Below are 27620 nucleotides of genomic sequence, written 5' to 3'. Positions count from 1 at the left end.
AGGCTTAAACGCAGGGGCGTGGTTCAGCTTAAGAACCTCTGAGAGGCGGGGCTTATGAGAGGGTGGAGTTCTAGACGGTAGGGGATTGGAGGCGGGGAGGAACAGGGAAAACCATGGGGCTGGGATTCTGAGACGAAGGGCGGGGACTATGGTAATTAAGCTCTGAAATAGGCGTGATTCGGGATAGAAGAGGGGGTTTAAACGTTAAATTTACATAAGGGGCGTGGCTTATCCGGATGTCCGGAGCGTGTGGGCGGTGCCCTGAGATGAGGCGGGCGCACAGAGCGCAGGCGCACTTTGCTCTACTCATCCACCGGAAGCGGCCGAGGCTCTCCCCGCCCGTGTTCCCTAGCCAGTGCGCAGGCGCACTTCCCCTTCCCGGTCGCCGCCGCCGCCTCCTCTTTCCGCTCCTCCACGCCGGCGCCTCGGAGACGGGCGCGATTTCCGCTTCCGGGCGGGCGGGCAGGCGGGCGGCGCGGGGCTGCCGGGGAGGGGGAGGGGGCGGCACTTCCGGTCGGGCCCTCGGGTCTCCCCGGAGCGGCGGCGCCTCCTCCGCCTCCTCGGCCTCCTCCCGGCGGAGACCCCGGCGCCGGTGAGTGACGGGGCGCGTGGCCCGGGGGCCCGGGGGCAACGTGGGCGGGGGGCCCCGCCCTGGCCGACCCTGGTCCCCAGAACGTCTCCATCAGTGCTTCTCCCGGTGGGCCCTCTCCAGGGGCCCCCAGTCACTGCTCCCCCGTAAGACTACTCCAGGTATCTCCCACTAATGCCCCCATGCAGGACAGCTGCCAGGGCGCCCTCATTCGTGGCGATTCCCTAAACTGCTGCCAGGGCCCCCTACTAATGCTTTCTCGTAAGGTCTCTTCTCCAGAGCCCCCCGTCATTGCTTCTTCCAGGACAGCCCCCAAAATGCATTGCCCGTCCCCATGCAGGGCAACTACCCATGAACCTGCATTTAGTATCCCCTACAGGTTGCCTCCAACGAATGTTACATTAGTGCTTTACAGCAGGTCTCTCCCCCATTTTCTCTGTCCACGGACAAAAGCCCCCAAAGCTCCTAGCCATCGCCCCCCCCCCATACCCTTTCTGTTGGTGTAAAAATACTTAGCATTCTGGTCAGCGGCCAAGAATGCCTTTTTTCCTTCTCCATTTCCCCTGCCCTAATAATTCTCCTTTAGAATACTCCTTTGAACTCAGCGACCTCCTCCCCTGCCAAAAACAGCTCCGTCTAGAGTTGTGCTCTCACACCCGCATTCTCTCCCTCTTCAGGTAGAAATAGCTGCCAGTTTAGCCCCAGGCTCCCATGAAACACTTCTGTCCCACCTCCCAACCCACCCTCCTCTGGGTCAGCTCCTGTCTGCTGTCCTCCCACAGAACAGTGCCCTGCATGAGGCTTTTCTTCTTAGAATGCCCCTCTCCCCCAGTACTAACAGCTCTCATCCTGTCCTGCCTCTTCTCATCCAGCTCTCACTCCCTCCTCCTGGACAAAGTGAAGAAGACTCCCAGCTTCACTAGGGCAAGACCTCTTTTTCCCTCTAGGCAGTCATTCATTCGCATGCATTCGCTCTTCACTGAGCGAATATTCATTGTTCTAGGTCCAGGGCATGCAGCCGTGAAGGAGAGAGAGATACACACAGTCTTTGTTTTGTGGGTCTTTATAGTCTAGTTGAGGAGACAGATCAAAAGCAAACAGATAAACAAGATCAATGGTGTTCTCTGGGTTTTCTGACAGCCTTAGGAGCTACTTCAAAGGTGAAACCTGAATTAGCAGAGGTAACTTAGTCATGTAAAGTAGTGGGTGAACTGTTCTAGGCAGAGGGAAGAGCAAGTACAAAGGCCCTGAGGTGGCCATGATCATTGTGAGGGGGATGCCAGTGAGGCTGGAGCAGAGGAATTGAAGGGAAGAATAAGGACAGGAGGTTTGCCCTCATAGGGCATTGGAATCAATCATCTAGCCTTTGTCAGCTCCACCAAGCCAAGAATGTTCTTCATGAATATTCTTCATTCATTCTTTTGTTCAACAACTGTTTGTTTGATGAGCATCTACTGCACGGTAGGGATGCAGCAGAGAACAGGAGACAAAAGCCACTGTCCTCAGGGAGTGCATATGCTAGTTCATGGCGCAGAAGATTAGAAAGCAAAATACATACATGCGTGTGAAGAAAATACAGCAGGATAAGGGCATAGACTTGCAGGGTCCCTGCTGTCAGAGGGGGTGGCAGGAGGGCCTCTTTCAAGAGATTCTGATGGTATCTTGTCCCCCCAGAAAGCCCTGTGCCAGAAAGTTACACCTGTGTGTAAAGCCCCCTCCTGGACAACTGTGACTCAGCAGGGGGCTGCCTTAACAGCTCCCCTCCCCCAAGTGTGAAATGGTCAAGAGGATGAGCCCAGGGTTCCACTAGCATTCATATCTCTGAGCAAACCACTCCCCCTTTCCCTAGATTCATTCATTCACTTATTTAACAAATATTTGTCGAGATGGGCACTGTTCTCGGTCTTGGGGATAGAACAGTGAACAAAACAGATAAAAATCCATGCCTGCTTGAAGCCCACCTCCTCAAGGGGGAGGCCAGCATCAACAAGACAGACACACAGGCTGTATGGTTTATTAGATGATGCTACTTAGAAAGGAGAGAAATGAAGGAGGCTGGGGTGAGCAGGAATGTGGGTCTGGGTGACAGGTGACAGTGGTCTTGGGGCACCTCACTGAGAAGACAGCATTTGAGCAAAGACATGAAGGAGGTGAGGGAGTGAGAGAGCTGCTGTGTACATGGGAGTCAGAGCATTTCAGGCAGAAGCAGCACCCAGTGCAAAGGCCCTGGGGCAGGAACAGAACTGGCACATTGGTGGAGCAGCCAGGAAGCTGCTGGGGCTGTGGAGGTCATCTTTGACCTACTTTGAGCCAGATGGGGTCACTGCAGGTTTTGAGCAGAGGAGTGACGGTGACATGGTGTGGCCTTAGTCCTCCTGTATACTAAATGAGAATAATAGTGATGCTTATCTTACGAGTCTGTCGTGAAGTTTGATTGAGACAGCAACATAAGGCACCTGATCTGGTGCTTGTTAGCATTCAGTAAATGCCAGTGACTAGTCCTGGGGTCGGGTTGCTGGGAAGTGGGTAGGGCAAAGTTTATTTCCAGTATAAGGTGGAGTGAGGGCTTTCCTTTATTTTGGGGAGAGATATTGAAAGCCGGCATGTGGTGAGGGTAACAGCACGTACTCTGTAACCCCACTGCTTGCCTTCAACTTTTGGCCCTGCCACTGGTTACTAATGTGACTTTAGGAGATTAATTGACCTCTCCGGCCCTCAGTTTCTTCCTTTGTAAAATAGAATTAATAATCTTAACCATCTTCTAGAGTTGTTGGGAAGATTCATTGAATCGACACATGTAAAGGATTTAGAAGTGTACTTGGCATGTGGAAAGTAGTCATTCAGTGTTACATGTTACTATATGTTACTATTATTGTTATGAATAGGCTAGAATTTCATCACAAGGCAGCTTTGTTGCAGCAGAGTGGCCCACAGTCCTGGCATCAGGGAGACCTGCTTTCTGCTTCAATGGCTGCGTGACCTTGGCGAAATGACCCTGTCCCCCTCTCCTCAGTTTCCCTACTTACAAAATGGGTCCAGTAAACGGTCCAGGACTATTATGAAGTATCAGAGCGATGGTACATAAGAAACTGGTCAAACAATAAACATGAGTTGGTTGACTGTGACTGTGGTTGCTGTGGGACTCCTGACTCTTTTGGGGGGGGGGGTCCCGCCCACCATGCCACTCTCTGTGTGAAATCCATGACACATCTCCCCTTAGAAAGACAGCAAGTTATGGCTTGGGTCCCCTGAGAGAGGAAATGCCTCTTGTTTCCCAGTGGAAATGATCGTGAGCCTGATCAGTTTTGTCCCCCAGTAATGCCCCCTGCTCCCCTCTGAGCAGCAGCCCTTCAGCATCTGCCCACCCACTCTCAGCGCCCTCTGCATAACATCACTGCCACCAGAATTCGTTCTGGGGCTACCTCACCACTTTTAGCTCCCTCTGCTAAATGTCCTCCTCCCTCCCTCCCTCAGGGAATTCTGGTCAGCCAAGTCTCATCCCTTCACTCATTCAACATTTATCAGTAGGCATTACAGCTATAAATTTACCTCTGAGTACAGCTTTAGCTGCATCTCCTAAGTTTTGGTATGTTGCTTTTCCATTGTTGTTGATCTAATTTCCCCTGTGATTTCATTGTGGATCCACTGCTGATTTAGGAAGGTGCTATTTAATTCCTACATTTCAGTAAATATCGAGTACCCACACTGTGCCAGGCACTGTGTGAGGTGTTGAGGGCCCAGTGGTGAGCAAGACAGGCCAAGTCCTCACTCTCTTAGGTGAGGAGGCCAGACAGTAAACACACAGCAAAGGAAATATACACAGTAAATTGGTGGCAATGACTGTGATGAAAAAAAGCAGGATGAAGGGTTAGTGAGTGATAGAGTGAAGGGTGTCCCCTCTCTTGGAGATGACACCTGAGCAGACACTTGAAGAAGGCAGGGGTGGGAGCCTTGAGGTCTGGGGAAGAATATTCCAGGCAAGAGGGGAACAGTCTCCCCACCTCACTGCTCCATCTGTTCAGGATCGTAACCACTTCCCCCTCCACCCAGCCCCTTGTATAAATGCCCCTCATTGCCCAGAAAGCACCCCAAATAAGGCTCCTACCCCCACAGTTCCACCCTCCCCTTCCTCCTCAGGGAACAACCCGATGGGAGGAGGCGGGCGTTCCAGCCACGGACTTGCTCTGTGACCTTGGCTGAGTCACTTGTCCTCTCTGTGCCTCCGGTGTGTCAAATGGGGATGATAGTCCCTGTGTTATAGTCTCACAGAGTAGCGGTGAGGGTTCAGTGAGTTAGTATGTGTGATGTGCTTAGAAGAATGCTGGCCCGTGGGAAGTGCCCAGTCCTACATTAGCTGTAAACACGTGCTCTAGTGGAAGCGAGCCAGGGCTGGGCTTCCTTCCTGGGACACCTCCCCTCCCCTTCTCCCTGCACCCCTGCACCGAGAGCTTTCTCCCAGTCCACCCAGCCCACTCCAGCTGTCTCCCAGACTTAGGTTCTGCCCACAGGCTTCCACGAGCACCCAGCCACGCCTCTACTCCTTCCGGAGATGAGATTAACTAAGGGAGCGTGAAGGGCATAGGATGTTGACTCTCATCCAGGGACACCCAGAGCTGGAGGCTAAAAATACTGACCTCCGGGGTGTGGCGGCGAAGGAGACACTCACCTTTCACCTGTCAGGGGAGAAAGTCAGCCAGATGGATGGGGTCCCCTGGGCCGTGGCCTTGGTAAACCCCACTGACCCCTGGAGCATGCTGGGCACAGAGCCAGGCCCCCAACAGAGAGGGACTGATGGCCAAGAAGCAAGCCAGGCTTTGTGGGCCCTTCTCCCAAGGGCTCTCCACCCACTCAGTGGAGTCATTTCCTGAGGCCTCTGGGTGGGTCTGAGGCTCGGAGATCAATTGTAGTAGCTGAGGTTTGCGGGGGGTGGGTGTGGACAGACATGGACAGCTGCAGTCTGGAATGAAAAGTCCTGTCAAGGAGGTGCCCAGAGAAGAGGGGGCAGGAAACCCCCACAGGGGCAAGGACAGCAACCCATGCTCCCTAAGCACCTGCCGTCAGTCTCTGCCCAGGTGTGTGATGTCACTGAAGGTACACATCGCTCCTGGGACTGAGCGAACTGTGCCAACCAGTATGTTGCCTTTCGTCCTGCTTCAGCCCCTTAAATTCCCCTTCCTCCTTGGGGTTACTGCCTGCTTTTAGCCATGGAGAGAGTGTGGACCAGGAAGGAACTGGGACTTGAACCCAGGTCTGCCCAGGCCCAGGGCCACGTGTCTCCTGCTGTCAGGCTGCCTGCTTTCAGTGCCAACCCCCCTGCCGCAACTCGTTTGTGCCAGGCAAGCAGCGTCTCCTTCCGACCCTGTAGTGAAAGAACGCGCCCCTCCCTGCACTGACTTCTCTCCAGCTCTCTTGCTTTGTCCTGACTTTCTAGTTGCACTCCTGGTGGTGAGAGTGAGAACAGTGTGACTCCTCCACTTAAGGAAGCGTCCACCTGAAGGGCCTTGCGTACATAGCCCTGTGCTGTGGGGATGTGCTTTGTCACCTCCGTTGGTAGATGAGGCACAGAGAGATTCAGGAAGTTGTCCGTGGCCACACAGGTAGAGAGCGGCGGGTCTTAGATTCAAAGCTAGCATTCAGGCTCCAGAGGCCACCCTCTTAACCACTCTGAGAGGAACTATTATTGTCATTTGACGAAGGCGAAACCTGAGGGGATTGAGAATGAGGGCTGGGGTGTGTGTGTGTGTGTGTGTGGTGGGGGAGGTGGGGGCACAGAGCAGAGGGCCTAGGACCCGGGTGCATAGAATTGAGGCCTGAGAGGGTTTGCAAAGGGGACTGAGACCAGAGACCAGGGGTGCGGAGAATTAGAATCTGAGCAGAGAAGGTCGAAGGCCGGCAGGCAGTGTTGGAGGTAGAGGGTCTGCAGGCCGGTCAGAGATGTGTGAGGACCCTGGTAAAAAGGGGATGAAATGAAAGGAATTGGAGAGGCCAGGGGAGACGAGGAGCAAAGAGGACCCAGGAAGGAAGCGATTGGCTGAGTGGGAGAGGTCAGTGGGGCCAGCGAGCCAGGAGGAAGACTGCTCTGTGGGGTGGAGGGACAGAGGGACAAGACTGGACGATGAGGGAGACCCGGTGCTGCCCTGCTTCCTCAGCCGCGTCCTCTTCTCCGCAGGGTCCCCGGTCTCTCACCCGCCCAAGATGGAGGCCAACCCAGCGGGCGGCGGCGCCGGGGGTGGCGGGAGCAGCGGCATAGGGGGCGAGGACGGGGTTCACTTCCAGAGCTACCCCTTCGACTTCCTGGAGTTCCTCAACCACCAGCGCTTCGAGCCCATGGAGCTCTACGGGGAGCACGCCAAGGCGGTGGCGGCGCTGCCCTGCGCCCCGGGGCCCCCGCCACAGCCCCCGCCGCAGCCGCCCCCGCCGCAGTACGACTACCCGCCCCAGTCCACCTTCAAGCCCAAGGCGGAGGCCCCTTCCTCCTCCTCGTCCTCGTCCTCTTCATCCTCGTCGTCGTCCTCCTCCCAAGCCAAGAAGCCCGACCCGCCCCTGCCGCCTGCCTTCGGGGCGCCCCCGCCGCCCCTATTTGACGCCGCCTTCCCGGCCCCGCAGTGGGGCATCGTCGACCTCTCGGGACACCAGCACCTGTTTGGGAACCTGAAACGCGGAGGGCCGGCATCCGGGCCTGGGGTGACGCCCGGGCTGGCCACTCCCACGGGGACCCCCGGGCCTCTTCCCGCCCCCTCGCAGACCCCGCCGGGACCCGCCGTCGGGGCGGCCTGCGACCCCACCAAGGACGACAAGGGCTACTTCCGGAGGCTGAAGTACCTGATGGAGCGGCGCTTCCCCTGCGGTGTGTGCCAGAAGTCCTTCAAGCAGTCCTCGCACCTGGTCCAGCACATGCTGGTGCACTCAGGGGAGAGGCCATACGAGTGCGGCGTCTGCGGCCGCACCTACAACCACGTCTCCAGCCTCATCCGCCACCGCCGCTGCCACAAGGACGTGCCTCCGGCCGCGGGGGGACCACCACAGCCCGGCGCGCCGCTCCCGCCACTGGGCCTGCCCACGCCCGCGCCCATCGCCGGAGCCCCCGCCGCCGCCGCCGCCGCCGCCGCCGCTGCCACGTCGGTGTCCTCTGGCCCTCCGGCCACGCCCGCGGCGCCCGCCGCCACCTCCACCGACGGGAACGCGGCCCCCGCCCCGCCTGCGGGTGTGGGGGTGCCCCCTCAGGCGGCGGCAGCGGCGGCGGCGGCGCCGGGGGCGGTGACGGCCCGTTTGCCTGCACGCTCTGCTGGAAGGTCTTCAAGAAGCCCAGCCACCTCCACCAGCACCAGATCATCCACACGGGCGAGAAGCCCTTCTCCTGCTCCGTGTGCAGCAAGAGCTTCAACCGCAGGAGAGCCTCAAGCGGCACGTGAAGACGCACTCGGCCGACCTGCTGCGCCTGCCCTGCGGCATCTGCGGGAAGGCCTTCCGCGACGCAGCCTACCTGCTCAAGCACCAGGCGGCCCACGCGGGGGCGGGCGCGGCGGGGCCTCGGCCCATGTACCCCTGCGATCTGTGCGGCAAGTCCTACTCGGCGCCCCAGAGCCTGCTCCGGCACAAAGCGGCCCACGCGCCGCCCGCAGCCCCTGAGACGCCCAAGGACGGGGTGGCCTCCGTCCCGCAGCCCCCGCCTACCTTCCCCCCGGGACCCTACCTCCTGCCCCCCGATCCCCCGGCCACAGACAGCGAGAAGGCGGCGGCGGCCGCAGCGGCCGTGGTGTACGGCGCCGTGCCGGTCCCGCTCCTGGGGGCCCACCCGCTGCTGCTCGGCGGGGCCGGGACCAGTGGGACTGGAGGCTCCAGCGCCAGCGTCCCGGGAAAGACGTTCTGCTGTGGCATCTGTGGGCGCGGCTTCGGGCGCCGCGAGACCCTGAAGCGCCATGAGCGCATCCACACGGGCGAGAAGCCGCACCAGTGTCCAGTGTGCGGCAAGCGCTTCCGCGAATCCTTCCACTTGAGCAAGCACCACGTGGTGCACACCCGCGAGCGGCCCTACAAGTGCGAGCTCTGCGGCAAGGTCTTTGGTTACCCGCAGAGCCTCACCCGCCACCGCCAGGTACACCGGCTCCAGCTGCCATGCGCCCTGGCCGGGGCTGCCGGCCTCCCCACCACACAGGGCGCGGCGGGGGCCTGTGGCCCAGGCGCCTCGTCCACGTCGGCGGGGGCGGCCGACGGACTGAGCTATGCCTGCTCGGACTGTGGCGAACACTTCCCGGATCTCTTCCACGTCATGAGCCACAAGGAGGTGCACATGGCAGAGAAGCCCTACGGCTGCGACGCCTGCGGCAAGACCTTCGGCTTCATCGAGAACCTCATGTGGCATAAGCTGGTCCACCAGGCTGCTCCCGAGCGCCTGCTGCCGCCCGCGTCTGGCGGCCCGCAGCCCTCGGATGGCTCCAGCAGCACCGATGCGGCCAGCGTGCTGGACAATGGGCTGGCTGGAGAGGTGGGGGCGGCCGTGGCGGCGCTGGCAGGGGTGTCCGGGGGCGATGATGCGAGCGGGGCGGCAGTGGCCGGGGCCGGTGGGGGTGCCAGTTCGGGCCCTGAGCGCTTCAGCTGTGCCACCTGCGGCCAGAGCTTCAAGCACTTCCTGGGCCTGGTGACTCACAAGTACGTGCACCTAGTGCGGAGGACCCTGGGCTGCGGCCTCTGCGGCCAGAGCTTTGCGGGGGCCTATGATTTGCTCCTGCATCGCCGCAGCCACCGGCAGAAGCGGGGCTTCCGCTGCCCGGTGTGTGGCAAGCGCTTCTGGGAGGCGGCCCTGCTGATGCGCCACCAGCGCTGCCACACGGAGCAGCGGCCCTACAGGTGTGGCGTGTGTGGCCGAGGCTTTCTGCGCTCGTGGTACCTGCGGCAGCACCGCGTGGTCCACACGGGTGAGCGGGCCTTCAAGTGCGGCGTGTGCGCCAAGCGCTTCGCGCAGTCGTCCAGCCTGGCGGAGCATCGGCGGCTGCACGCGGTGGCCCGGCCCCAGCGCTGCGGCGCCTGCGGCAAGACCTTCCGCTACCGCTCCAACTTGCTGGAGCATCAGCGGCTGCACCTGGGCGAGCGCGCCTATCGCTGCGAGCACTGCGGCAAGGGCTTCTTCTACCTGAGCTCAGTGCTGCGCCACCAGCGCGCCCACGAGCCGCCGCGGCCTGAGCTCCGCTGCCCCGCCTGCCTCAAGGCCTTCAAGGATCCCGGCTACTTCCGTAAGCACCTGGCAGCCCACCAGGGCGGCCGGCCTTTCCGCTGCTCCTCCTGCGGCGAGGGCTTCACCAACACCTACGGCCTCAAGAAACACCGCCTGGTCCACAAGGCTGAGGGCCTGGGGGCGCCTGGAGCAGGGGCCGGCACCTTGGCCGGGAAGGATGCCTGACCAGGGGGGGTGCTTCCCATCCTCCACTCCAATCAGATGTCCTTTTCCAGACTTGCCCCTTTTGGACACTGATCAGACTCTTCCCCCTCCTCTGTTGCCCCGTCCATCCTCCAGAACTTCAGACAGACTAGCCTCCATCAAGGCCCATGCCATGCAAACTCAAGACTGAATCACTCCTATCCCAGACCCCCCTGGCCCTCCTCTCGTCCTATCAGACACTGAACTTGATCCTCCGTCCAACCCCATTTTGTAACCCTCAGCCCCCTGCCCCAGCAGCGTTCTGTTACCCAATGAGCTCAGTGGAGATGGGTCTGAACTGCCTCTCCCCCTTCCTTTGGAATCAGGCTGGACAGCAGAGTATGAACGGTTTGGGAGGGCACAAGGGGGGACTGGGTGCTCTTGGATTGGGGGGGGGCGGGGGGTGGTGTGGCAGACGCGGCTTGTATAGAGCGGAGAATAATAAATCTTATCAACAGGGCTGCTGGAGTCCTTTCTTGCATCCCAGGGGAAGGGGATTTGGTGCTGACAAACAGAAGGTTGGAAACTTTTGTCTCCTGGAATTTCGATTCCCCAGCACCTACTGCCTCCCCCTCACTCTTTCTGCTTTTCCTCATTCAGCTGGTAGGTACTGAGGGTTTACCATATCCAAGCTGGACATGGAGCACCGGAGGACGTGGAAGTATCACCGAGGGCTGAGAGCACGAAGGAGTCACCTTATCAGACTGGGAGGGCTGACCAAGCTTCCTGGAGGATGATGCCTGAAGGATGACATAAAGCCACAGGAGTTAGCCAGGTAAAGTGGGCAGAGAATTCCAAGTGGAGGGTTTCGTGTGTCATAACTAAAGCCAGATATTCCATAGAATTTCAAATAGATGAATGTGACTGGCGAGGTTGAGGTTGGGAGACTGAAGGGCCACAAATTCCAAATAGCAGAGCTTGGATGATCTAGTAGGTCAGAGGCTGGTACCTGGCAGCTGCTGGGTAAAAACCACTGACACGTTTTGTTCCACCCGTGCATTAAAAAAAAAAAAAAAAAAAAAAAAGTTGACTTAGTTGGCAACCTTGGAAAATTTTTTTAAAAAAATTACGTAACAGTAACTAATGCAACTTCTGAAAAATGTGGAAGATGTAGCGATATGGTTTGCATCCTCCGGGGCTGAGGTCCTGTTGCTGTTTGGATGTGGTATACGTTCTCCAATCTGACACCAATTCCCTCCAAATCCCAACACTCAGCCCAAGTGTCGGTGGCCGTATTTCACCTTGTAGGTGCTGGTGTTTCTCCCTCAAATCCGGCCACCTTCTTTACTTATTTATGTTGCCACATGGTTCCTCTAGACACTTTTGGAATCTCTTCGCACAGCCACAAGGAGCTGTGAGTTGGTGACAAGGTTAAGGTTGGGATCGGTGTTTCTGAAGGATGCATGTGGCCACAGGATGGAGAATAAGGAGGGCAGGGCCTGCATGGGTGAGATGACGGTTGGCTTGGTCCATGAGAGTAGTGATGATGAGGGGGAGAGTATAGCTCAGTGGTAGACCGTGTGCCTAGCATGTACGAGGTCCTGAGCTGAATCCCCAGCACTGCCATTAACGGTAAATACTGTTAACCTAATTACCCTTCCCCACTCTCCAAACAAGTAGTGATGATGAAAAGAAGCATTCAGACTCCAGAGATACTTGTTTCAACAGCAGGAAATCGACAAGGAATTAGGGTGAGGTAGGCAGCTTGAGGAAACTGCCAGTTTCTAGCTTGGGTGGTGATGCCAGTGACAGGAAGTACTTTTCTTTGGTGAAAACAGTGAATTCTGTCTGTTCACCTTATGAGTTGTCTATGGGATATCTTATGGGGGTGTTGGGTGAGCAGGTAGGGGTGCAAATCCAGGGCTGTCCCTCCTCAAGAAGCATCCTGATCACAGGAGTCCCTTCATTTTGCTAAACTTCCCTGACCCTGATGAGGAAACAGAGGTTTGGAGAGAGGTACGCGGCAGCTCACAGCTGCAGGGCAAGACCACAGCGTGTTCCTTCTATTCCCACCCCTGAAACACGAGACCAACATAGAGGAAACCCTTCAGAAAGTCCTTTAATAGGAATAGAACTGGAGGTTTCCCACCTCCAGATCCCATCTCCTCTTGCCCCCTACCACTGTAACTCAGCTATTCCACACCCACCAAATGCTGGCCAGGCCACCATGCTGCCATCCACGAAGCCTTTTTGGGGACAGCCTGGGACCCGGCAGTAAGCTGTCTGCTTCAAATTGGGAGTAGAGGAAATCAGAGAAACTTGAGGCTACTTTGTAGACCTGGGGGACCATGGTCTCTGAGCCAAAGCTTTAGGAGGGGGCTTTAGATGGCTGTTTGCAGTCCGGGTTTTCAGTTTCCTTGGAAGAGGAGTCTGGGTGGCTTAAGGAGGGACCACCATGGGAACGAGGGTAGCCGCTCCTGGAGTCAATATCCTTATGGTCGGGCTTACATCCTTGAGACTGTTGAGCGCTCTAGACTGTGACTTGGGGACCCTCTGGCTTTGAGGTGATGGGATCCCAGTCTGCATGGAGGAGCTGGTGGACGTCTTCTGCCTGAGGATGGGTAGGCATCTCATGTTCAGTGCAATCCAGTGAGGTAGGCAAAAGATTAGGCCCCAAGGTAGTCCAGGTTCTGCAGATGAAGGGCTGGCCCAGGCTCACTGTGGTGCATTCCCGTTCTGCCCCTTCTGCTCAACTCGGGCCCCCACCCCCACCCCACAGTGCCCAGACTCTGCTGTGACAAGCTGTGTCTTGCACGGGGACAACCCAGAGGGGAGGCAAACGGAGCAATGAAATCCAGCCTGTGCCCCTCCCATTTAGATGCATTAGTACCTTTCTCTGAATCTCATGGAGGTGCTGTGTGGGTTTGTGAGGGTCCTGAACCTGGTTCTCCCTCTGCTCTCCCACCTGGCTGCTCACTGCCATCTGTGTTAGCTCTTATGTCATCTCTGCCCCAATTGCTCCTCTTCGTCCCCAGCCTCCTTTTCCCACCCCCACCCTGCCACCTGCCTCCTACTTCGCCTGATAATGCTCCTTTGTGCCTGCTCTCCCAGACTACTGGTCAACCTCTGCCTTCACTTTGGCTCTCTCCCCACGCCCCTCTTCCAGAGTGTTTCCTGCCCCACACCCACTTCCTGACCTCTCAGCCCCCGATGCCAGCTGGTTTCCAGAGTCTCCCAGCCCCGGCCCCGGCCCGTGGAAGTGGGTGCGCTGGTGCTTGCGGAAGTTGGAGGAGTTGTTGAAAGTGCGATCACAGAGGGTGCAGCGGAAGGGGCGCTCGCCAGTGTGGATGCGGGCGTGTCCGCTCAGCACCGAGGACTGGGTGAAGCCCTTGCCGCACACGCCGCAGTGGTAGGGCCGCTCGCCTGTGTGCACCCGCTCGTGGTCTCGCATGTCTGAGGAGCGGCGGAACGGCTTGGCGCAGAACCTGCAAGCGAAAGGCTTCCCCACCGCCGCGCCTGCCGCTGCCGCCGCCATCACCACCTCCGACCTCTCCTGGGGCACCCCGGGCAGCTGTTCTCGAGCCGCTGCCGCCTCCGGAGGCCTTTGAGAGGTCCCCGCCTCCACCCCATGGCGGTGCTGGTGCCGCAGCAGAGGCGCCAGGGCCTTGAAGGCTCGGGGGCAGAGTGGACAGCGGTAGGGCCGCTCTCCCGTGTGCAGGCTGTAGTGGGCACGGAGGCTGGCGGGTCCTGGACAGCTGTGGCCACACACGTGACACCGGCTTGGGTCCCCACCCTGCCCACCACCCTCAACCCCAGCCAGGTGGCCATGTTCGTGGAACAGCAGCTCGGAGACCAGCCGGAAGGCAGCTGGGCACAAGGCACAGTGAAGAGAACCTGGCTCCGGGGGCTCAGGTACCAGCGTGGTGTCTGTCACCTTCACCACCTGGATCTCAATGAGGTCACTCGGGGGGGTGGCCGGGCGGCCATCATCAGGGACCAGGACCTGGGTGAGGGGGAAAGGAAACAGAGGAGCCTGTGGACTCCACCTCAAGGCCTCCCCAACACCCATCTCCTTTGTTGGGTACCAGGCCCCTCAGTTTCTAGATTCCGTTCTCCATCCTCCAGGATTCTGGCATATGCCCATCCAGAATTTCCCTCCTATCCAAAAAAGATCACAGATCCAGCCATTTGTCTCCTCCACTGCAGTTAAAAGCCAATCATTTCTTACTGTGACAACTGCAGGAGTCTCCTAAAGCTCTAAATGCCTCTGTTCCTATGCCTGCATAGGAGGAGGTACCCCACCTCCCCACAGCAGCCTGAATGGCATTTTGAAAATGGAAACCAGATGGAAATCATTTTCCCACCCGAAACTCTCCCATGAATCCAACCGCACTTAAAATCCAAAACTGTCATGTAATATCCATCACGATCCGGCTCCTGCTTATCTCTCTGACCCCAGTGTAAATATAAGCCTGCACACAGCTGACTTCTCTCGTCTAAATTTAGCTCCCCTACCCCCCACTCTATCAGCTCTTTCTCTACGGACCATAACACAGTAAGTCTCGTTTATTGTCTCTCTCCCCTACTCGACTGCAAGCTCCAAGAGAATACAGTTTATCTGTCTTGTTCACATCCCCATCTATCCAGCTCAGTAAATGTCTGCTGAATGAATGAGTGTCCTCAGATACTCTCCTATCCCGACTGGGGTTCCAGAGTCACCTGGAGCAGTCATTTCTCCCCTCTTTCAAATCCTCTCTTGGGCATGGAGATGCATCACTTAGACCCTTGCAGAATTCATCCCTCCACCCCAACGTGGGTGCCCCAACCATAACGCCACACCCCTGTCTTTCAGGGTCACCCTTCCAACCTTCCAGTCAGGTTCACTAGCCCTAGAATTTCTAAGGCCCTGCCCTCTGAAGGCTCCGCCCCCTTATTAGACAAACTCAATCCCTGGGAGGCCTTTCCCTGGACCCCTCTCAGATTCAGATGTTCCACCCAACCCCCTCCTCAGGCTCCACCCACACAAGCACCGCCCCTCCGACCTCATAGGCTCCTCCCTGAGCCCCGCCCCTCACCTACCCCCGAGAAGCCCCGCCCCCAGGACCGGAGCCCTAAATACCTCCCCCGCCCAGTCCTAAGCCCCGCCCTGGCTCCGCCCCCGCCCCGCGACCTCCTGCCGCCTCGATCCCCCTGCCTAGGCCCCTTCCTCGCCCGCACCAGGTCCGGAGGCTCCGGGGATCGCGGCTCCGGGGCCGCTGAGCTGGGACTCTGTGGCTCCGGGCGTGCGGCAGCCATCTTGTGCCCAGGCCCCGCCCCCGAGGCCTGTGGTCGCTTCTGGAGGGGGTGGGGCCCGGGCTGGCGTCAGAGTCGCCGCGCAGGCGCACTGGAGGGAGGGGCGGGGCTTTCAGGGAGCCGGGTCTCCCTCTCCTCCGGGAGAAAGCGACGAATTTTTTCCCACTGACCTGTCAATCCCCGCAGGAGACAGCCCGCGTGGGGCGCTGGCTGGCTGCGAACTAATTCGAATTTCTTTCTAACCTATATGAGTAGGCTCTGGCAGTCAGTTGACCTCATCAGAATTTAATAACCTTTGTTCTGTTTTCATGCTGCACGTTTTTGTGGGCACGTCCTCTGCATGGCTGGTGATAACGTAGCGAGGTAAAGTTCATAAACGTAAGGATTTTTAAGTCCGTTTGCAGAAAGATATTCAGCAAACAGCAACACTGGTGGTACTGGGATTTACTAGCAAAAATCCGCAGGCTGTGTGACATTTGGGAAACGCTCCTTTGGAGAAAAGAGCCCAGAAGACAAGGGTTTTCGGCAGCACCAAGGACAGGGCTGAGGTCTTAGCCGGCAGCTTTTTCCTTCCATGGCCTGGCTGTGTGGCCTTAGAGAGGTCACTACACTCCTCTGGATTGTGCCTGCATTTTCTCATGTATAAAAGTGTAGACGTTGTAAAACCCAATAAGAAAAAGATATGTAAGACCTTTGGAACAACCTTAAATTGTTTTCTTGGAAGGATAGGCGATAACTAAACATGATGATCAGTCCTAAGTTCTTTGTTTCTCCTCCTTATGGGAACATGATAACATGTCTTTCCTCTGCAGTTAGACCATGGGAGTTTCTTTGCCAGTGAAATATAAGTGGAAGCGACGTGTGTCAACTTCAGCACGTTGTAAGAGCCAGCAAACTGTTTACCACTTTCCATTCCTGCTGTTCACGCTAGGGAATCTGTTGGGTGAAGTGAAGCTTCTATCAGCCTGAGTTCCAGAGTATCTACAATGAACAGAACTTGGTGCTGATCTTCCTTGCATATATAGCATTTAAACTAAATGTTTCCTGTGTTAAGCCACTGAACTTTGGGGTTGTTTGTTACTGCAGCAGAACCTATTCTATCTTGACTGATAAGCATAGAGTGTCTTTCATTAATTTTATTATACACCATTTCTGTGTACAAAAAGTATTCAGAATCATATAAACAGCTCCCTCTGCTCACTAACAGTCTATACAACCTTACCTATGCAACCTAAGCCCTCTGTGTTTCCCTATCCATTCGCCCCTCTCTCTCCCCTGACGTTGTTAGATTTCGCATTTTCTGTTTATCATCCCCACACATATCTTTCTTATTTTTTACGCGTATGAAGTGATGTGATACTGTTCTGCTTTTGTTAACATGTTTACAATAAGTTATATCATTTCAGTGTAGCCTTCTCTAACCCCCTTGGCATTCATATTTCTATTTGTAAACATTGATACCTGTAGTCTTGTCACTCATTGTCAATGCTGGTGTGATATCCCAATTATGATGATGCCACATTACATTTATTTATTCTCCTGTTGATGGCCATTGGGTTGGTTCCAAGTATTTTTCCATTTTATTGACGTATAGTTGTTTAAATACTGTGTTAGTTTCAGGTGTACATACCCTCTCCAGCATTTATTATTTGTAGACTCTCTGATGACAGCCATTCTGACTGATGTGAGGTGATACCTCACTTGTAACTAATTTTTTTTTAAATTATTTCAAACGATACTACCACGAACAATCTTCTTTACATCTCCTCAAAGCTGCATGGGAGTTTTCTCTAAGTTATACAACTGAGAGTTGAGTTGCTGGATCAAAGGACATAAGCACCCCCAACCTTCTTCTTCAGTTTGGTAAATATCGCCCAACTGCTCTTCTTACTAGTACCGCCATCTACTGGCTGTAACTCTTGGGTAAGTTCTTTACCGCTCGCTGTCTCCAGTGCTTTCATGGGCCGTGGCCAGTTTGTGCCTTTGTCGGTCCTTTCGTTCCAAAAGGTATATTTAGCAGGGAGAGTATAGCTCAGTGGTGGACATATGCCTGGTATGCACAGTGTGCTGGATTCAATCCCTGGTACCTCCATTAAAAAAATAAATAAAAACCGAATTACCACCCCCCCAAATTAATTTAAAAACCATGAAATTATTTAAAAAGAAACAAAAACCCCCCAAAAAGTATCTTTAAAATTGTACTTTATGACTGTGTTGGTATAAAGACAAACAGAGCCAGCTGGATTACATTATTTTCTTCTTTTTTATTGAAATATAGTTGGTTTACAATGTGTTAATTTCTGGTGTACAGCAAAGTGATTCAGTTACGTGTATATATATATATATGTATATATATATATATATATACACACACACACATTGCTTTTCATATTCTTTTTCATTATAGGCTATTATAAGGTATTGAATACAGTTCCCTATGCTGTACATAAGATCTCTTTTTTCTGATTTCAAAATTAAAAATTTTTTTCATTGTCCCCTTAAAAGTGGCCTCAGGCACACTCTGTGCTTGCTGTGTCTAATAGAAAGTTAGCCTTCTCTGTCTGTTTCCTCATTTACAAAACAAAAATTATACTAGTACTTATCTGTGGGAGGGAGGGCATAGCTCAAGAGGTAGAGCTCATGCTTAGCGTACACAAGGTCCTGGGTTCAATCCCCAGTGCCTCCCCTGAAAACAAACAAGTAAGTTAGCCTAATTACCTCCCCTCAAGTTAAAATAAGTAAATAAGTTAATTAGTTAAAAAAATTGTACTTACTTAACTCAGCTTCATGTTAGGTGCTGTGAGGGTTAGTGAGTCATTATCTGTGAAGTGTTTTATGACACGAAGTAGCACTGTGCATTAGCTGTAATTGCTACTGATTTACACTCCCACCACCAATGGATGGGCTCTCCTGTCACTAGACAGCCTTCAGAATATTTGTCAGACTTTAAATTTTGCCAGTCTGATTTGTATGAAATGGTGTTCTACTGAGACTCCTTTTATTAAATGAGACAAAACCCTCACAGCATGGAGTCCAGCACACAGAGCTTATCCTCTGTCCCCCCTTCTAAAATTAATTATTTTAATTTTTATTATTTATTTATTTATTTATTCATTCTTGGGAGTGGTAGGTAATCAGGTTTATTTATTTATTTCTTTAATGGAAGTACTGGGGATTGAACCCAGGACCTCGGGCACGCTAGGTACGTACTCTACCAATGAGCTACACCCTTCCCTTGTCTCCCCCTTTTTTGAGAGAAGCATCAATTCCATCTCTACACCCACAGAGAGGAGGCATGTAGATGCCTCACTCACTGAATGGTTGGTGAATGACTGAACAAATGAATAAGTGAATCAATGAATTAATGGAGATAGAAGATTGAGATTTTTGAGAATATTAATATTGAAATATTAAATATTTGAAGAGGAGGGCACAGTTCAATGGAATGACACTAAGCTGTCAAATCAGATGAACCCAGATCCAGAGCCATCTGTCCACCTGCTCTGCAGCTTCTGAGTGTCTGGCTGTCCTTTCTCAGTGTCCAGCTATCGTCAGCACACCAGGCACCATGGCGCTAATTGGTGAGGCTGTAGTGAGCACGCCCAGCTTGAGAGCACTGTGGGTCTAGCATAATTCCTGGAACTAACTGGTGCTCAACAGATTGAACTCCTGGCCTTTTCCCTTCTTGTCTGTTTCCCTCAGGGGCTGGCACTCCACTGACTGTCCATCACATGATCTGAGGCTAGAATTCTGGCTAGATGGAACCACTAGAAAATGGCAGTAAGGGTCCTGCACTTGGAATCAGAAGACAGCATTCCCATATGACCCAGCAATTCCACCCCTAGATATGTGTCCAAGAGATAGATGTCCACACAAAACCTTGTAAACCGATGCTTTTAGCAGTATTGTTCATAATAGCCAAATAGTGGAAACAGACCAAAATGTCATCGATTGATGAAGGGATATAGAAAATGTAGTATAGTTCCATACAACGGAATATTATTTGGCCATAAAAATGAATGGAGTATTGATACATTCTTCAATACAGATGAACCTTGAAAATACATGTTAAGTGAAAGAAGTCCCTCCTCCCTGCCCTCTCCGCACTGATCACCATGAGTGTGTTTTCTGTATCACTGAGTCTGTTTCTGTTTTGCTACATACGTTCATTTTATTTTTTAGATTCCACATATAAGTGATATCATACAGTGTTTGTCTTTCTCTGACTTATTTCACTAAGCATCATATTCTCTATGTCCATCCATGTTTCTGAAAATGGCAGAATTTCATTTCTTTAATGGCTGAGTAGTATTCTAATGTATGTATGTAGTATGTACATCTTTGTTATCTTTTTGTCTATTGATGGACACTTGGGTTGCCTCCTATCTTGACTATTGTAAATAGTGCTGCCATAAGCAATGGGGTGCATGTATCTTTTTGAATTAGAGTTTTGTTTTTTCTGGATATATATCCAGGAGTGCAACTGCTGGACTATATGGTAGTTCTATTTTTAGTTTTTTGAGGAACCTCCATCCTGTTTTCCATAGTGGCTGCACCAATTTATATTCCCACCAACAATGTAGGAGGATTCTCTTTTCTCCACCATGATTACCATCCTCACCATTTGTTATATGTAGATTTTTTTTGGTGATAGACATTCTGACAGATGTGTAGTGATATCTTATTGTAGTTTTGATTCACATTTCTCTAATAATTAGTGATATTGTGCAACTTCTTATGTGGGGTTGCGAAGTTTGTACAACTCATAAAAAGAATACAAAATTTAAAATACAAAAAAAAAAAAGGTATACAAGGGAACGTTTATTTAGCATAGAAAATAAATTCCAACCAATTACAGAATTAGAAGATGACAATTACCATGCACGACCCCCAAATTTAAAAGCATGTATGGTACAGTATTTTAATTGGTTGACTACCTGACTCCGCCCTATAATACTTGAACTCTATTTTCTTTGATTGGCTTTTTATATGATAACAACTTTGTAATATCATTTTCTATAGAGAGAATAGAAAGATTACCTAATCTCTCCTATCACGTGATCAAAACTTTTTTACTATTAACTTAAAGTTTCATTTCAGGTTTACAATTTTTTCAGTATTGTTGTCAAGTTTGGGAAAATTCGGATCAAGTTTCTTTCACCTATGAATTTAAAGTTACAAGGCATTGCGAGTTGTTGTTTTTGAGCAGTGACTATCTGAAGCACTCTTTGAATTGTGGACACTCTGGGAAGGGCTTGTGCAAGCGCGGAGGCTCTTAAGCGTCATTAGTTTCGTGGTAAATCCACCTCTGCAGTTTTGCTTAACTACTTTTAAAGGAAAGAATTAGATCTGTTTTGCTTCGTGTGAAGGAGAATCCTTGTAGATAGGGCTGGGAATCGGACTGGAACCTGACTGTGAAGGCCCTGCACGCCTCTTTTAGGAGCTCTTCTGTTACTATCTACCTTCACCTATTTTAAAACAGAAAAACACTTAAGTTCCGGGAACTGGGAATCAGGGGACCCTGGCTGGAGTGCCATTTGGTTCCTGGTTGACTCGTTTTGAGCGTGTTCCTTCCCCATTCTTGGCCTCATTTTCCCTGGTCTATGATATGAGGTGGGCATCTCCCAATTTCCTTGTCTGTCTCTGATGCTGTCAGAATAAAAATGGAACGAAAGACAGGAAACTCCTACAGAGTGATCCTTTTGGGATCCCACGTTATCAGAGAGGGCCCAAACGCAGAGCGGATCCTTCCTCTCTGTGCCGCGTGTTTCCAGTCGGAAATATTTTCGCAAAGGACCTAAACGCGCAGCTGCTACCCAGGGTCCCTCCTTTCCCGGGCTTTCTGTAAAAGCACTTCCCCAGGGGCCGCCGTTTGCGCTCGGCCTAGCCAGAGAGGCCGCTCGGAGAACGGATCTCATTGGGCGCGGGAGGCTGATGGCCAAGACTGAGGCGTTTAGAGAAGGAGCTGGTAAGTTGAGAACGATTGACGAGGGCGTACCATAGAGGAGTTGGCGGCGGATAGAGGGGCCAGGGTGGGAGGGAAACGAGAGGAAGCGCGTGGGTACAGGGGTGGGAGGGGGAACCACAGAGTGTGGCGTGGGCTAGAAGGGCCATGGTGGGCGGGGAAAACGAAGGGAGGTTGGGGAGGGGAAGTGGCCTCCGAAGGCGGGAACTGAAGACCTAACAGAAAAGGCTCTTGGGTCGAGGGATGGGGGTTTTGAAATTGGGGGTGTCAGGTCCAATTTCCCCACATCCTCATTAAAGTCTAGTGTCTTTGGGTTCGCTATACAGCCGTTTCCGTCAGGTCCTGCAGCATCTCCTGCTTGGACTCAAGGCTTTAGTACATGCGAGGTCTGGAAGCCCCCGCTTCATCCATCGAGCTTTCTTTTCTCACCCTTTATATCATGCCTGCTTCTCTGATTCCTTTTTTTTTTTATGGAAGGGGGAGTAATTAGGTTTATTTTATTATTTTTATTTTTTTATTTAATGGAGGCACTGGAGATCGAACCCACGACCTTGTGAAAGCTAAGCATGTGCTCTACCGCCGAGCTATCTTCCCCTTCCTTTGGATTCTTGGTAAGTACATTAAATTGGGGGACACTTTGGTAGGGAAGTATCTGACCATGTTCACTGTTAGAAAGTCAGGTGCTAGGATGGAGATTGTGTAACTGTCTCTGCTTTGCTCTTTCCATAGACTGAATGTTTGTGTCCCCCCGACCCCCAGATTCATATGTTGAAAGCTAGCCCCTGATGTGATGGTATTAAGAGGTGGGGATCTTTGGGAGATGATTCGTGCATGAAGGTGGAGCACTCATGAATGGGATTGGTGCCCTTATAAAGAGACGCCACAGGACTACCTCACCCCTTCCTCCATGTGGCATTATCATCAGAACACAGCCATCTGTGAGTCAGGAAGCAAGACTCACCAGACACAGCATCTGCCACACCTTGACCTTGGACTTCCAGCCTCTAGAACAGTGAGGAATAAGTCTCTGTTGTCTATAAGCTGCCTAATCTGTGATACTGTTGCAGCAGCCTGAGCAGACCGGGACAGCAGTGTACCATGAACAAGTCACTGAGTGCTCCTAGATCTCAGCTTCCTCAACCTGCCCAGCTTCCTGCGTGGCCATTGACAATGAGAGCTTCCCTCAGCTTAAAAATGAGGGAAATCTTTCAATAGATATTTCACAAAAGAAGATATTAAGGTGGCCAGTAAACACAGGCAAAGGATTCGACATCATGAGGGGTTAGGGAGATGTGAAATGAGATTCCAGTTCACACCCACTAGCATGGCTGCAAGTAAAAGGACTTTCAGTATCATGTTTTGGGAAGCATGTGCAGCAACTGCAGCTGACATTGCTGACAGGAATGTAAATGGGTACAGTCCCTTAGAAAACTGTTAATACCTGCCAAAGCTAAGCAGACATACAAGCTGGGACCCAGTGCTTTCATTACCAGATAAACACTCATAAGAAATGAGTCCATCAAACACATGTGCAAGAATATTCCTTGTAGTTTTACTCATAATAGACTAGAACTCAAAATATGTCTGTCAACAGTTGGAAGGAAGGAAGAAACAAACTGTGGGATAGTTATTCAATAGAACACACAACAATGTGAAAAAAAACCTATCAATACACAACAGTGTGGATGATCTCACAGATGTAAAATGTGGGGAGGAAGAATTCAGTCTCAGAAGGGTGCCCACGGTATGATTATGTTTAAATGAGGCTTAGAAACAGGCCAAAGTAATCCTTGAGAATAGAAATCAGAATAGTGATCACTCTCGGTGGGGGCTGATAGGGAGACTTCTGGGGTGCTGGTTACACGGCTGTGTACAAGTGCAAAAATTCATCGCCTGTAACTTTAAGACTTCTGTACTTTAATCAATGCAACCGTCGATGCAAACAATCAATACACAACCTGTAATAGGAATAGAAGAGAGTTTTATTCAAGCCAAACTGAGGACTGTAGCCTGGGAGACAGATTCAGGGAGCACTTGAATTGTGTTCCACCTGACTAGCTTCATCCCTGTAGCTCTCAGGGGCCATAGAACAACTTCCGCAAAATGGAAATATTGGGATAAGAAAGTGTAAAGACCTCCCCGACGCAGGCTGTAGTCCTGGCTCTGGCACCCACTTGCTGTGGGATCATCAACGTCTCCCTTAACCACTCCGAGCCTGTTTCCTCATCTAGGAAGGACTAAGGCTGAATTTGTGACACCTTGTAGGAAGTTCTCCTCTCAGCCTATATAAGATTCTTTAGTGAAGGACTTTGTCCGTGGTTGAATTTCTCCTGATTGTCCCTAACCTGCTCCTCCCAGGTGTCGAGAAGCGGGGAGGCATGTCAATATTTTGGTCTCTGTCGCCCTCAGGAGGCTCAGGAGAGTTCTTGGATGCAGTAGCTGTCCAATGCATTTAACGTTTGTTGCTTCTAAGGTAGAGGAAGTCAGGGACTACCTCTGTTTGGTTGGCTCATGCTTTTGTCCCCAGAAGCTGGCATATAGGAGACACTTAACAAATGTTTGGTGACCTAATGACTGTGATACAGATCAGCAAAACAAAAGGCTGTTGACACCTTCCTTTGAGGGCGTGTGCTTCCAGCCAGAATGCTTTCACATGGACCTGGTCCCCCTCCTTGCTGGCCGCAGTGCCATGGCCCCCTTAGGGCTCCAAGAAAGTCTAGTCTCTTCGCCTCCTGTGTCCTGGGGATCAGACTCCTGGGAGGCGGCTTTGGAAAGGGATGGTGGGGAGGTCGTGGAATAGGTTGAATGCAGACTCTCAGAGATGAGAGACTTCCGGGGAGATGGGAACGCTTAATTGGTGTCGCAGGACAAGCATGAAAGGAAGAGGTCTTGGAGTTGGGGAGGAAAAAAAACTTGAGGACTTGAGGAGTATGGGGACGTCTGAGAACAGAGGAGGGTTACTCTGATGAAGAGGAATGGAGATGCAAGGAAAGGAACCCCCCACCCCAACACACACACACACACACACACACACACACATATTCTAGGGGCCTGTAAGCCGACCCTCAGCGCACATCTTAGGGATTGGTTGATAGATGCAAGAGGCCTGTGCAAATTCAGGGAGCATGGAGAAGTGGTAAAATTAGAAAGTCTAGGGTTTGGGCACATAGAGGACCAAGAAAAGCCCCCCAGTCCCTTGGAGAGATGAGGCTGGGGTGGAGGGGTTTAAGGAGAGTGTGTGTGTGTTGGGGGTTGTTGGGTGACATATGTAAGCAAAGAATGGGGGATGCAGACAGGTCCTCTGGTCACCTCAAACCCTAGCTTATGTCTTTGCACCTTCAGTCAATGTAGTTTTCCCTTCCTTTAGCTGCTCCTCTGGATTCAAAGATGACTATGACTTAATTCTCATTGTGGGTGGATTCTCCTACCTTTAGCCTCACTCAGGAGGCAGGGACCCTGGGTTTTAACTGCACAGCGTGGCCTCAATAGCCCCTTTGTAAACTAGGAATGGATTCTCTCCTCCCTGTTAGCAGCCAGATGGTAGTGATTTGGCAAATCTGCTAAGACATCTATCAGCTTGTCTTGTTCTTTTTTGCTTCTAACTCTCAGTTTTAAAACTGGGAAAGTCTGGAATGCATCTCAAACCAGGATGAGTTGGTCACCGATTTTGTCTTCAACTGTGCCCCCCAAACTCAAGTAGTCACTTGTTGATTACCGTGGGGGTGCTCTGCACACATCCTTCTGTGGTTGGAGGAAGCAGTTCAGGACTGTGCAGACGGGTGGGCCAGCTTCCACTGGGCTTCCTCCCTTTGTGCTTACAAACCTGTAAAAACCTGCACTCCCTCTGGCAGCATCGTGTCTTGCACTCGGAACTCCGGCCCTAAGTGTGTGGCCCCTGCGAGAAGACATTCAAGTGCTCCAGGAGTTCAGATGTATACCAGACCCGGATTTCACTTCCCTCCACCACTGCAGCCCTGTGGAGGGGCTGGCATCATACTAGCCAGCTCTGACTAGCTGTGTGACCCAGGGCCAGTGACTACCCCTCTCTGTTCTTGGTTTTACCACCTACACGGAGAATGATACTTGACTCTGTTTTCTTGCTAGGTAACACGGTAAGTCACAAGGCTGGGGTTTCCTCAGCAGTCCCAGAGGCTGAAAAATTCTGGCCATTTGCTGTGTAGCAACAGACAAGTCACTAGCCCTTTCTAGTTTCCGTTCCTATTTGTAGATAGACACTATATTTTCTTTCCTGTTGAAGGAAGTCTTTCCTATTGTGGAACCATTGGTTCCTTCTCCAGCCCAGAAGGATAAAGTGACTTTTTTAAAGTCACGACTTTTCGGATAAAAATCCAACCCTTTTGTCTCCCATCCCTGTGCATCTATCACGTCGTCAAATAGTGGCTTTATATTACACCCCCGTCCCTCCACCGCCCGGTTGCAGAGAAGTGAGGCGCGCAGACACGCGGAACCCTTGTTCGGAGGTGTTTGTTTCCCGCCGGGGCGGATTTCGAGGGACACCCCCCCCCCCCCCGTCCGGCCGCGAGGGCGGCGGAAGCCGGGCTTCAGGGTCTCGGAGTCCATCTCCACCTCGCGCTGGACGCTGCGGCCGCCCCTAGAGCCGGTTCCCGCAGCGCTCGGCCCCGAGAGGCCCCCGCACCGCGAACCGGCGCCAGGAGGTAGGCGCTGAGCCCCGGGCGCTGCCGAGGCAACATGGGCCGGCGCCGCGGAGGCGTCTCCGGGCGGCTGGAGAGGCCCCGAGCGGGGCGTCCGCCGGGTGGCTCGGGACGCGGGATGGAGAGGCTTTGAGGCTGGTGAATTCTGTGGAAAGAACTTCATCTAATCGCCCGTCTGCCCTTCCCTCAGGCTCCCAAAGTATACCTTGTTCCCGAATCTCTCTAGAGGCCATGGGCTCCTCCCTTCCTAGGATGGGTCCCCCGCCTCTTAACCGGCTCCCGCTTTTTCCACGTCCCCGCCCCAACTCGCGGCCTGTCCCCTCCTCCAAAGGGCCGTCATCTGCTCACTGACGGCAATGGTGTTCCCTGTATGTGCACACGGAGGAGGTCCCCGGCGGAGTCCTAGCCCCCAAGGACTTCGGTTGTCCTCCGTGTTTCCAGGTCTTCAAGAGCTGCCCTCACCGGAGGAGCGACAGCATCACCCCACTCAGAGCTCCGGCCCTACGTCTGTGGGGGAGACCTCCAAGCGCTGCAGCGAGGTATCCCTCATACAGCAGCCCCGGTTTGGTCGGTCTCACATCTGCCTGCTCTGTTCTGGCTTTGTAGGATGCAGGGTAGATGGCGCGGCACGTCCAGGACCACTAGGTTGGAAAGAATTTCCTGGGCGGTGGAGAGACCCCAGGGGCTCTGTGGAATCTCTCGTTTCTGGTACAGAAGGTAGAGGTCGGGGTTTGGCCTTGCTGCTGCTTACTTGCTATGTGTCCAGAGGCAAGGGGCTGCCTCTCTGGGCCTGGGTTTTCTCATCCTGAAATATGGAATGGCTTGTGGTCTCCAGCCATCCTCACCAGAGGTGAGAAGCTGGAGTCTCTTGTTGGATCCCTGACTCTGCCACAGCCTCTCTGTAGTCTGGGGTCCATCACCACCCCATTCTGGACCCCCAGTTTCCCAATCTGTAAAATGGGATGGAACAGTGAGCTACAAACATCAGGTGCTGAACGTAGGTAGCAGATATTGCCCCCTCACTTATTTGTAGCAACTCACGATGACTGCTAAGACAGGCTCAAATAAATGTTTGTTAGTTTTGATTCTTCTTTAATTGCGGGGGACCCAAGTGAGGTAGGAACCTTCCTTTGGCGGGTGTGAGTCTCTGGCTGGAGTGCTCCCCTAGGGGCACTTCCGTCTGCTTTGGAGGTTGGAGCCATCCCAGAACTCATCCCTGCAGCCCTTTTCTGACTGGTATTGGCTGTACCTGGGTCTGATGGCCGGGCTGGGGGCTCAAGGGAGGGGGATTTGCAGGAGACATAGATAGTTAGAGTCCTGCTCAAGGGAGTAGTGAGGGCTTGAGGTGAGGTGAGGTGAGGGACTTGGGGTGTGAGACTGAGAAGGCCTGGAGGGAGGGTTGGGGGTACCCACGGCCGGGTACAGACAGCAGGCCAGAAAGCCTGGTGAGTGGGTTACTTGGACCCAAATTGAGCCCAAGGCACAGACTTGGCAATGGCTTTATTCTCCAAGGAGGGGGAGGGCTTGTTTCCTGGGGATACAAGCTAGCTTGGGATGGAGGATGGCCGCTGACAAGAGGGTAGTCCAGGAAAATTCCAGAAGGAGGCAGGGCTCAAACTTTGGGCTGAGGAGGGTTTGGGCAGCCATGGGAAGTGAGGGTGCCGGAGCAGGGGCACCAGTTTGAGTACTGCCTCTGCACTCGGGCTGGAGGCCGGACCAGCCTCCTCTTGCCCTTGCCCTCAGGGG

The 27620-nt window shown here is 53.0% G+C and overlaps 2 protein-coding genes and 1 long non-coding RNA gene across 4 annotated transcripts; 2 read left to right on the top strand and 1 right to left on the bottom strand.

The window, feature by feature from the left end:
* Positions 1 to 411: 411 nt before the first annotated feature.
* ZNF865 (zinc finger protein 865) lies at positions 412 to 10464 on the top strand. Its single transcript, XM_032487497.1, is given in 4 exon segments — positions 412 to 592; positions 6759 to 7834; positions 7837 to 7975; positions 7978 to 10464. Coding segments are annotated over 3 exon segments (3198 nt in total). The 5' UTR covers positions 412 to 592; positions 6759 to 6784; the 3' UTR covers positions 9987 to 10464.
* Positions 10465 to 12045: 1581 nt separating this feature from the next.
* Positions 12046 to 15306, bottom strand: ZNF784 (zinc finger protein 784). Of its 2 annotated transcripts, XM_032487599.1 has the most exons (3): positions 15162 to 15306; positions 13142 to 13947; positions 12046 to 12555 (listed from the first exon to the last, which is right to left on the bottom strand). In XM_032487599.1, the coding sequence occupies exons 1-3, from the start codon at positions 15237 to 15239 to the stop codon at positions 12384 to 12386; spliced, it is 1056 nt and encodes a 351-aa protein (XP_032343490.1). In that variant the 5' UTR covers positions 15240 to 15306; the 3' UTR covers positions 12046 to 12383. The 2 variants fall into 2 exon arrangements, with proteins under 2 accessions (XP_032343490.1, XP_032343491.1); XM_032487600.1 differs by having other exon boundaries at positions 12516 to 13947.
* Positions 15307 to 20738: 5432 nt separating this feature from the next.
* Positions 20739 to 22873, top strand: LOC106728727. Its single transcript, XR_004322835.1, has 3 exons — positions 20739 to 21204; positions 21729 to 21812; positions 21931 to 22873. It is a non-coding gene; the product is annotated as an uncharacterized LOC106728727 (long non-coding RNA).
* Positions 22874 to 27620: the final 4747 nt, after the last annotated feature.

The sequence above is a fragment of the Camelus ferus genome, chromosome 9, assembly GCF_009834535.1.
Source record: "Camelus ferus isolate YT-003-E chromosome 9, BCGSAC_Cfer_1.0, whole genome shotgun sequence".
Taxonomy (NCBI): domain Eukaryota; kingdom Metazoa; phylum Chordata; class Mammalia; order Artiodactyla; family Camelidae; genus Camelus; species Camelus ferus.
Note: the sequence above shows the minus strand (reverse complement) of the source record. Positions and strands in the feature narration are given on the sequence as shown.